The sequence below is a fragment of the Phaeoacremonium minimum genome, assembly GCF_000392275.1.
Source record: "Phaeoacremonium minimum UCRPA7 unplaced genomic scaffold PA7_03_scaffold_47, whole genome shotgun sequence".
Classification (NCBI taxonomy): domain Eukaryota; kingdom Fungi; phylum Ascomycota; class Sordariomycetes; order Togniniales; family Togniniaceae; genus Phaeoacremonium; species Phaeoacremonium minimum.
The window spans coordinates 377,054-388,395 of NW_006920954.1; the positions used below are offsets into that span (position 1 = coordinate 377,054).

At 50.9% G+C, this 11,342-nt stretch overlaps 2 protein-coding genes across 2 annotated transcripts; both read left to right on the forward strand.

Annotated features, from left to right (window-relative positions):
- UCRPA7_1012 (putative alcohol dehydrogenase protein) lies at positions 1-1,395 on the forward strand (the record flags this gene model as incomplete). Its single annotated transcript, XM_007913600.1, has 6 exons — positions 1-176; positions 286-398; positions 452-532; positions 1,065-1,099; positions 1,153-1,291; positions 1,346-1,395. 6 exons carry the CDS (start codon positions 1-3, stop codon positions 1,393-1,395), a joined length of 594 nt encoding a protein of 197 aa, XP_007911791.1.
- A 3,410-nt stretch (positions 1,396-4,805) lies between these two features.
- Positions 4,806-5,440, forward strand: UCRPA7_1013 (hypothetical protein; the record flags this gene model as incomplete). Its single annotated transcript, XM_007913601.1, has 2 exons — positions 4,806-4,838; positions 4,925-5,440. The coding sequence occupies 2 exons, from the start codon at positions 4,806-4,808 to the stop codon at positions 5,438-5,440; spliced, it is 549 nt and encodes a 182-aa protein (XP_007911792.1).
- Between the last annotated feature and the right edge of the window lie 5,902 nt (positions 5,441-11,342).

Below are 11,342 nucleotides of genomic sequence, written 5' to 3' on the forward strand. Positions count from 1 at the left end.
ATGGGCCTTCCACAGACATACAAGCGAGCGGTTTTCAAGGAGGCAGGCTCACCGTTGACGATCGAAGAGGTCCCTTTAGCCTTACCTGGAAAGGGGGAGGTCCTCGTCAAGGTCGAAGCATGTGGAGTGTGCTACTCTGATCAGATGGCTCAACACGGAATGATGGGAGCGGGTTTGTAAGTGATTCCCACCTTGACCACACAATACCTTGAAGAGTCTGCTTGGTAGACTGATATGACTATTGGTGGTCTTGTTTGACACTAACTCTCCTGCTCTGACTTTTAGTCCTATCGTCCCTGGGCACGAAGTTATCGGACGCGTCGCTTCCGTTGGCGAGGGTGTATCTGCTTTCAAAATCGGTGAGAGAGTTGGCGGTGGCTGGCACGGAGGGCATGACGGTATGTTGTCCCCAAGACAAGGATGTGGAATGTGGCTAACTATGAACATGTAGCCACGTGTCTAGCATGTAAGAAGGGTCTATTCCAGATGTGCGACAACCGAGCGGTAAACGGCGAAACAAGAGATGGCGGATGTAAGTTGGCATCCCTGAATGTTATGATGAAAACATATGGCTAAATCTCTAGAAGATGCTGAGTACTGCAGGCTGAGGGCCGAAGCCGTAGCTCGCATCCCCGAGCATGTAGATGCCGCAAAATACGCACCGATACTTTGCGCAGGAACAGCCGTTTTTAATTCAATGCGTCGAACGAATCTGGGCCCAGGCTCAACGGTTGCGATACAATCTATCGGAGGCTTGGGTCACTTGGCAATCCAATATGCAAATAAGTTTGGATGGAGGGTCGTTGCGTTGTCCCGTGGCTCTGAGAAAGAAGCCTTTGCTCGAGAACTTGGCGCGCACGAATACATCGATATCACGAAAGAAGAAGCCGGGGAGGCATTGCAGAAGCTCGGCGGCGCCTCTCTCATCGTTGCGACAACCCCTAGTGCGGATGCAATTCCTGGCCTGTTGAAGGGACTGGGGTTGTTGGGGAAGTTGCTGATACTCTCAGGTGAGTTATCACATGGAAAGATGCGATATGGCACTTGCTGATAGCATTGACCAGTCCCTGGCGAGATAAAGGTTGACACTGCTGTCATGGTAAGGACATCCTACATAACATCACCGAAACCAGTGCTAACCTCTCCTAACAGCTTGCATACGGTCTGTCTGTTCAAGTGTGGCCGAGTGGCCACGCAGTTGATTCTGAAGAAGCTATTCAATTTGCGGAATTGGAGAACATCAACTGCCTGATAGAGACGTTTCCACTCGAAAAAGCCAACGAGGCTTACAGTATGTCCTTCGCTTTCTTGGTCCAATCACACCATTCCTAACGATGTGCCCCAGATGCGATGCTCAATGGTACTGTGCGCTTCAGGTCAGTGATCACAATGTAAAAGGAGGCAGGGGAGGAGCCTAGAAGCGATGGCAAGATTATTAAACCAGACCGCTCGACAACTTGAGCGGTGGTCTAAATACCGATTAGGTAGATAAACGGAAAACAAGGTCTTTCAAAGGTGGCAGGTGCATGACTTAGTAATGGCTCTTTTTGCTTCGGTGACTGTCCATCATTCATTGCTGGTGATGGGAAAGGGACGCACATGATCGTGCACGTGGCTTCATTCCGGGAACATTGGCGGGCCTCCGGACTTAATTCGATGTTGTGACATCGATCGATTTGCCCCGCTGTGACTCCCGGCCTGATCCTCTACTCAATCCTCTTGGGGTCCTCCCATAGGACCCTTTCAGCTTTCATTATCACTTAAAACGTCGATTTCGATATCCTCAACTGTTTCCACAGCTTCTAGTGCATCCTGACGGTGACAAGGGTCTTGTGCCTTCCAGAAGGTACGCGTTGACCCCCAAGTGCTAGCATGGGAAGCATGTGTCATCAGCCATTAGACCGTGGATACTGACATCGCGGCCCAGTGAACGTCACATCAATCGCTGCGTCCGACAACCCTCGAATGTCGTCGGTCCATCGTCTTTGAATGCTGGACTGATATACCCGTTAGCCATAACATGTCGACGCCGTCCAACCTGGGCAAGTCCCTGTCGGTCCAATCATCCGCATCTCACTCGACCGCTCCACCGGCCTCAATTTCCTCACCAAGCTTCGAATCAACTCGCCGATCGACGCAAGTAAGCCCATCTTACTCGCAATCTATACCGAGGAAGGGACAAGCCTCGAGAAAGCAACATCGAAATCATAAGAAAGCCGGAGCGTCAAGAGATCCAAATCGTGTGGACGACGATGATGCGATGGCGGAAATCAGGGCAGTTCGGAATGCTTCGAGTCGTCGGGGCCAGACTTCTATCACTCATTTGATGAACTACTCTCTACCGCCACGCCACTACCTCGATACACATTCCAACACTCGTTCTTATCGGCGAAATCCAACATGGGGCCCTGGCTCCGGGTATCATGCAGCAGACAAGACTCGATATGTCAACGCCAACTATCGATTTGTCGTGTCGCCTAGGGGAAACTACTCTAGCCAAGCTGCCGACGCAGATGAACATCTCGACTGGTCGGATGTGTTACAGGTGCTCGCTTCCACCGAGTCGCAAGCAACCTCGTGTCCTATTTGCCTTTCTGAACCTGTGGCCCCGAGAATGGCAAAGTGTGGCCATATTTTCTGTCTATCCTGTTTAATCAGATTCATGAATTCGAACTCCAATGACGATGCTAACGGCCCGGTGCCTGAAAAGAAGGCAAAGTGGAAGAAATGTCCTATATGTGAGGACAGTATCTACATATCTGAAACTCGTCCAGTACGCTTCTATGCTGGTCAGGAGAGTCCTCTTCCCCGACCTGGCGACGATGTCGTTCTTCGCCTCATGATGCGCAACTCAAATTCGACTCTGGCACTACCTCGAGAAGGCGGAGCTGACGTTCTCAATTCTGGGGAGGAGATACCATGGCACTTTGCTGCTAACGTTCTTGATTACGCAAGGATAATGAAAGGGACCAGTGGCTATATGCGAGACGAATACGACAGGGAGATTCAAGATTTACTGAAACAAGAAAAAGAGGATGAACTCCTCTTTCACGAAGACAATGAATGGACTCAAAGAGCGATCAAGGCGATCAATGCTGCGAAGGAAAAAGTCAGGGATCTGGGCGAAGTTGAGGTAGCCTTGGCTAATGCAGCCACAAAATCCACTCCTCGACATTTTGAGCACGAGTTCTTTTTTTACACCTCGCCTCCACATCTTTATCTCTCTCCGTTGGATATCAGGATCTTGAAGACAAAATATGGCTCATTTGACCAATTTCCTTCAACTCTTCTCCCGCGAGTCGAGCATATTTCTACGGGACACTCCGTCGACGATGCTCTTCGAAAGCGGGCGAAGTATCTGGGCCACCTTCCTTATGGGTGTCTCATATCTTTCCTTGAATGCGATTGGACGGATATTGTTCCCGCAGAGATCTTGGACACATTTAAGGACGAAATTGAGCGGCGTCGCAAAAAGAATCGCGATAAGGCTGCTCAGGAGGATCGCGAACGTATCCAGGCTGAACGTCTCGAGTCGGCTTCATATCACCGCAATCCGGCGAGACGAGCAAATCCAGTCGATGATGGTTTCACTTTACGATACGGTTCGGATTACAATTTTTCACCAGATCGTGGGGTCAATCTAGACGATTTCATCCCGCTTGGGGCCGAATCTACAACACCCCCCAACCCTCGGCCAGGCTTCACCCATCTAGCTTCTATGTCTACAAGCCCCTCAACACAAAAGACGGTCTGGGGAACTCCTGCGATACCTGTCTCACCAACTCTGATTCCTCGTGAACCGCAACGTGCGGCTGATGATGGGTGGCTCAAAGATGATCAGTTCCTTGAGTCTCTGGGAACCGCAGAGCTTGCGGTGCAAATGGAGGCGCTGGATGTTCAAGAGGCTGCGCAACATGTGCCTGTGCCTAGTGGGGGTGGAGGAAAGAAGAAAAAGAAGCAAAAAATTACCCTTATGAGTACTGGCAGTAGAAGGGGCCAGTGACCACCATAGTATGAACATCTGCTTAGGGGTGATTAACCCTTGACGATGTTCCACCTTTGGTTCATATTACGGCAACATACGAGTTCGGAAGTTGCTTGCATTAGACAATTTCGGGAAGCTTGCCGTGAATGAGTTTACCAGTTCAGACCTCAAACATCCAACTGAAGATTTAGAAGGATGGTGGCTGTGTACTGTGTAGTATGGCTTCGTGCAATGTCTTATCTGTAGTAGAACTCGCGATTGGACTCAGTAGCCTCAACAATCGAGAACAATTGCTAAATCGTTGCAATTAACAAATAGTTTTCTGCTTCAATAGGCGATGAAAGACAGCGCAATAGTTATCAAGCAGATCTTGAAGTGAACTACTGTGAAACGTTCGCATTTCTTTGTAAACTCGACAATGGTTAAATCCCCACCCTCGATCGAGAGCTACAAACCGGACGAGAAGCTCCGGCACAGAAAGATCCCTGGGCAATACAAGATACAAAAACGAAATGATCTACGCAGCATAATACAGTATGCCCTGGGGTGAACGGATGGCAAATATATACCGAACTTTAAGCAATGCCATTTGATGTATTATGTTGGTCTCCACCAAAAAGCCAGAAAAGCGGCAACCTCTGGACTCATCCATTGCATCATGAGTATGACATCATGGCTTCGTCAGGAGGCACCTTATATCACCACAAGGAACAGAACGACATCTCTTTTGATCCTAGATTGTACAGCTAAATTGATCAACTCTTTATACTGGTTATCAAAGGTTCTGAACTCAAAAAAGCAGCCACTCAAATAAGTCAACATGGTCGGAAAGGCAACTAGTGAAGGCCAGAAGGTGAGTAAGGCTCTTTATGCATATCATACTGTGATGTCCCCATGTTGTCCTACCACCGAATTTTATAGGGGGCTGTATATGAATAGACTAATACTTTTATTGACATTTACCAGGTCAATCTGGGTCAAAATGCCCCAATCTACCAAGAGGGAACCGGCAACGTAGCCTCAGACTCGCTTGCCGCTGAGTCTTATCGCGAAGGTGGCGAGTTTGCCTCAAATCGCGAGGCTGCACCACATGAGACCGAAACCAGAGCAAGACAGACAGAGTATGGCAGTGGACCTGCGTCTACAGGCAACACCTCGTCAGGAGGCATTCCATCATCTGAGCAGGGACAAGCCGCCCCGACATACGTCAACAATCAGTTCACCCGCGACGAAGACGGTCCGCATGGCAAGAATCTGCACGAGGGTGGTTTCGCCGGGTCTGGGCCAGGCAATAGCATCCAAGCTGAACCGGGATCAAAGCACGATCCGGCAAGGCTAGCAGAGCAGAAATTCAACTTGAAACAGACCCATCAGGGGACTGGTACGGGACCGAGGCAGGCGGGTATCAGTGGTGAGCAGACTTACGATGCGCTGTACCCAGAGACCTCATCATAGATGTATTTAGTCTACGGCAGGATTAGCCAAGTGATTGGCGAATCAGATGTCCCGCGATAGTTCAGAACGCAGTGCGACGTTGTCTTCCTGACAGTTCCATGGCAAGATATTTTGGGCTCTCGGTTGCCTCACGATGAATCAATGTTCCTAATGGTGTTTCTGAATGATTTTCCCAGCTCATCCTGTCTATAATTGGTGTGCACTGGCACTTTCTCCTCACAAGTCTTTCCTTGTCACCCAGACAAGCCCCTTGAAGGCGCTTCTGCCAACAGACAGAAACTAGATGTTTAGCTTGTGCATCTTCCTTCGTCAACAGCTTCACCCATGAGAAAATATGGAGGCTAATCCACAATTGATCGATCAAGTAACAAACTTCTGTCATATGTTTCTATAATCAGTGCTGGAACTACCAGCTGCAGGAGCCACACGGTTCAGAATGACCAAAACAAGTGAAAGGCATGCACCTGTTCGTCCGGCTCAGAGAACAGGTGGCCTTGCCGGAAGAGGCGCTCCCCGAGTAAAAACCAACACAATGATGCTATTCAGACCTCCACACGCAACTTGCGTGATGACTGCGCATGAGTGTGTTGTGAAGTCCAAATCCTTCTTTATTTGGACAGGCTGGGTATAATAAGAGCCAACAACGGCGTGTCCGATGTTGCACCAGAGAAAAGCTTAAAGAACGGGAGTTATAGGCCGATAATGACCAGATCTCAAGTTTGTTGCCGGTAGTTGCACCTAAAGATAATGATTGGCAGTATTTTCAGCGTGATGGCGTGGTGTTGCCCGAGCTGTATGGCCTCTGATGCGCGCGGTTGACAATGACAGACACTCTTTTCTAGAAGCGCCTGGGGAGCTTCGAGGAGCCTTCCAAATGTGCAAGCGAGGGTTGCAGTGATGCAGTGATGCTGTCCCTGCGTATAAAAAGCCACACTGGTGGTGTTGGATAGACCCGATTTGGAAATAAAGTCCACGCGGTGGAAGAGAGATGTGCAACGACTGCCCAGTTGGTTGGGCCTTAGCCTGACCGAATTTGGCACCGAACGACGTTGTAAATAGTAAGCTGCTGTGATAACGTTAATTCGTCTGATCTACGCTGTGGGTTGGCATCCGTGCATAGCATAGCATGACATGGCATGGCATGGCAGCGCATGGCCGCATCTGTGGGAAGGCTCGATGGTACAGTAGATCAAGGAGTTCCCAGGACCTCTTAATACTGGGCAGGAAGGTGACATTATCTACAGATTGCGAAGACGTAAGTGAATTGTTCATGCTCACGCACGCAATACACCTCAAATCAAATCTGAAGTACATCATCGACTCGACCGTTGTCCTGGAAGGAGGCTTGGTAGCCTCGGTGGGGAGGTTGCCCTTGTTCACTAAAAATAGATTTTAGCTCCCCTTAGCCGCTCACCCAGGCTTGCAGATGCACGAAACTGATAGCGCGGGAAGGAACCACCACCTCCACCACATCCCCTCCTCGTCACCTCCACCCATTCGATCACTCACTCACTTACTCCTTCAACCCCTGCCATACCAATACCGAACCGCATCGCACCATATCAGCGAGTCCTATGCTACTTCTCCGCTAACCACCGACCCCAAACAAGCTCCTCTAAAGCTAAAGTACCTTACTTTAGTTCATCCGCCAGCGAAGACCTCACCACGCAGCGATTAGAGCGAGATACCCTGTCTAGATTACAGTACCAAGAGCCAAAACAATGTTTTATCTTTTACCATCTCCGGAGCACCCCCAGACTCTCCGTGCGTGCGTGACCCAAAGATACTTGATGAGCACCCATCGACAGGCTTCATCGAGGCTGAGCCAACCATGTCTGCAGTCTTAGATTAGAGTAGAAGCGTCATGCTAGTCAGTCAAAGACTTGCCTGGCGAGGCAATCTCTCCGACAGACTTTTCCTTATCTGTGGATGCTACTAACCTCTATGATAAAGCTATGATGAATGGATTTCCGAGGAAAAGAACTGGGAGGAAATGAAGCGAGGTTGCGACCAGAACGCGGATTTTGATAGCGAACTGTGTTGTCATCCATGTCCACATCCGCGAATCCGTGACCCGGGCGGCAGATTTGAGCTGGGAGGCACTGCACTACGAACTACGGGTGGAAATAGGCGCCTCCCGCCTTTGCCAACACCACACCCATCATAATCACCCCAGCTTAGACTCGCCAGCCCCCCGGGTGGCTGTCCGTTACGCTCCCGATAATCATGGCTGGTGCTAACGCTCACTACACGGTGCTAACGTGCGTGTCTTATTCATCAAACATCCGGTATCTAACGGTTCCGATTGCGCCCCCCGACGACACCGAGGAGGCTTTCGCACAGTCTCGTAAACGCGCACACAACGGTAGCAAAAGGATTGCATCTCGTCTGTCGCAGATGCAGGTCATCTTGCCCACTTTGATCTGAATCGGTTTCTCAAAATCACGCCCCCAATCTTCGGCCTTCGCAACCTGCCGAGTCTGGCCTGCCGAGCACGCCATGGCTGTTTAAGCCTCAACGGACCCCAAGTTTGAGGCGGAGAAAATGCTCGCGAAAGCACGAGAATGCACTGTAGCGTCTGTTTAAACGCGATCATGTCACGACTTGTGATGCTATCGTCTGCCGGCTGGGCGGGGATCATCGCGATAACGGCCCTTCTTTTTCACCCACGACGTGATGTGTCTCCACGGGTGTCTTTGGGCACACGCCCGCAACTTGCTTGAAGACCAGGGCCAGGAGTCAAAAGTAAAAATAGGAATCTCACGGTAAATGGCGCGGAACCGCCATACCCAATGGGGCTTCGAGAGGCGTCTAAGCCCCCTGCAACTCAACTGAGTCTCCCCACTAACTTAGCAAACCCCCCGGGCCTTGCCTACGGCTAGCCAACGGGCCACACCGTAGGGAACGAGTTTCTTGGTGCCAGTTAGTGGCCCAAGAGTACCCAGAACATCCCCCTGTGATGGCTCCCACCCGTCGACCATGCCTCCTCTCCGGGCCGTGCTATGCATGATGTGATGCTTGATTGGTGCTGCGCATGACGGACGGCATCGAGAGGCGTCCACCACAAGGAGTCTCCTGCCTCGAAGGAGCGATCTTCACGAACAAGCCTTCGCCTGTTCTTTAGACAACATCCCGCGAATCCACTGAAGGACCTCGCTGGCTCTGCCAACACCCTTGGGGAAATGAAACAGCGCGATGCTGTTATCTCCTTGAAGAACCACACCATCTCCTCCTGTGCGCTCTCCATTTTCGATCCTTTCCTCCAAGAAACGGGAATAGCTCCATTCATGATCGTCAATGCTTTGACATTGTTATAGTAGACCCGGCCGAGAAGAGAAGCAACTTAAGGTTCATCGTCCGGGGCTAAGATGATTTTCACCCGCGCGGTACGGTACTTTAATCTAGCATTGAAGTGATCTAATAGCCACTTCAAGCGCGGACACAAAGTACTACCGCGTGCGCAGACATCATGTATACCTCAAAGTCTCTGTTACTCAGTGCGACTCTATGCTGAGTGGCTTCGACTAGACAAGACGTCATGACATGGCTCTAACCATGGACAAGAAGTCAACTCCAAAAACGGAGCAGAGGAGAGAGAGAAGGGGGAGACAGTCAGGGGTGTCGCCTGGTGTCCCAGAGGTATCGCTTGAGAAGATACAACTCCAGTACAGTAGCGCGCAGGGCCACATAAGCACAATCCCATCGCGTTCAAGGGTGGGCTGGGCCGCATGCATGCACTAACTTCGGGCTGCGCCTCTGTCAGACTGTCGAGGACCACTAACCATCACCCACCAGACCCGTGCAGGGTACTCCCGTGTACGTCCAATAGCAATCGAATCCAGCGGAGCAGTGAAGAAAACAATCCCGCCTTTTCGCTGTGCTGGATCAAAGTACCTACAGCAAGTCCCTCGATACTCCGGTCGGTATAGCTGGTTAGTTGTCTGCATCACGCCCAGCTTCTCATGACGTGCGGGCACGAGGACACGAGCACCCATTCCACCCCATCAAGAGCCGTGTGCTCCTCATTTTATTACTTCTAATTATGGCACTTTCTAGGTCCTTACCTCCCATGCCAACGCTCAAATGGGACAAGTTAGGTCTCTCTTGCGGGGGGACACTTCTCTCTAGTCTGAACCCGGAATGGGACATCGCGGCCACGAGTTGATGTACAACAAAGTCAACAGTCATCAACTGCAAGATGATGATCCAAGCAAAGCACGGTATCTGCGACTTTGCTCAGCCTGCCGGTACGCATGTCAGATGTGTAACTCTACTCGGGACAAAATAGTAATGGGGCCCATCTTTCCGTCGCGCGACTCCGGGGAGGAGTACCTTGCATTCTGGACTGCCTACATGGCACCCATGTATCCAGCTGACATGGGTGCTCCTCGAGATTTACAGCCTCCCCCAAAGCGGAACCTAAGCCTTGACAGGCACCACGGTTTTGGCGTCCGTCCATCTGTCGACGGTTTCCATACTTTTCTTGTCCAAGTTCAAGTCCAAGGACCATCTCAATATAGCAAGGCCACTCTGTTGACCTGCTAGCCTGGCTATCTTTGTACCAAAATCCCAAGTGTCTCTTGGTTTCACCGCGCATCGGGACTCTCTATCCTAGACTTCCTCCACCTTAAACTGGAACTTGACCCCAATGCAACTGTAACTCCCAGAAGGCTGAGGCTCGCTTCTGGCGCTTTTCTCCTCACGTCGAGGCCGTCTTTCCTCGAACACACCCCTTGTCCTCCACATCTTACCCTTCTTCATGGTTATTTCGATCCTCTCACGCTTTATTTATCTGGGCAGTTTCAGCCGGGCTGTGTAGGATTACTAACTTTGTCCTTCTGACTTCCAATTTGAGGGTCAACCGCCATGGCTAGCATCAAAGATATCATGAACGTGGATGCCGACCAACAGGGACCACCCCATCCAAATAATAAAAAGGATAATAACTCTGGTACACCCGCTTCCGGGACCCGAGGTCATGACCCTTCCACGAGCTCGGTACAGTCGAGTCATGTCAATCGTTCAGGTCAACCCAACGAAAGGAACACGAGCCCAGTTGCTTCACAAGGGAAGAGGCGAACTGCTTCCTCGCGAGTCTCCAGGTCGGCAGCTGCGGCATCGTCATCGTCTAGGCCCACCGTGGCCCGCCGCCGAAGCACCACTAGTACCGACTCCATGGATCAGCCTGGCTACGGATCTGCTGCGTCATCATCGTCCATGGGAGGAGCAGGAGGAGGAGGCATGAATCCAAACTATCCCACGAGGCCTATGCCTCACTCCAACGCTGGGGATATCCCTATCAAGTTAACGCCGATCACCGGGAGAGTTAGCAGGGCGAAGAAAGGTGTTCCAGTTCACACTTGCGATCTATGTAGACCGCCAAAGGTAGGTCTTCACAACCAAAATCAAGCACCGTTACAATAGATCATACTGACTCGAGTAGACGTTCACAAGAGCCGAGCATCTCAGGTAAGAAGAAAGAGAATGGTCTGCGTGCGGTTCCAGTCATACTGAGCAATACACAGACGCCATCAACTAAGCCATCAGACACCCGGATACCCGTGTACCTTTCCTGGTTGCGATCGGACCTTTCACCGACCAGATCTCCTTGCTCGCCACCAGCAAAGACAGTATGTTATCATGGCTCTTACTCATCTATTTCATAGTTCCCCTCGTACTGATACCTTGTGAAGTGAGCAGGAAGGAGACAGAGTTTCTGGCTTTGGGGGCGATGATGGAAGCCGTCGAACATCTTCAGCTTCCGTATCAGCTTCGCTGGACGAGAGAATGCCGAAGTTGGGCTTGCAACCGCCCCCTGGTTTCGCCACCAACCAAGCCGTACTTGGGGGCACATCAACGCCGTCAACATCGACTGGAGACATGCCGTCCACTCCCAACATGC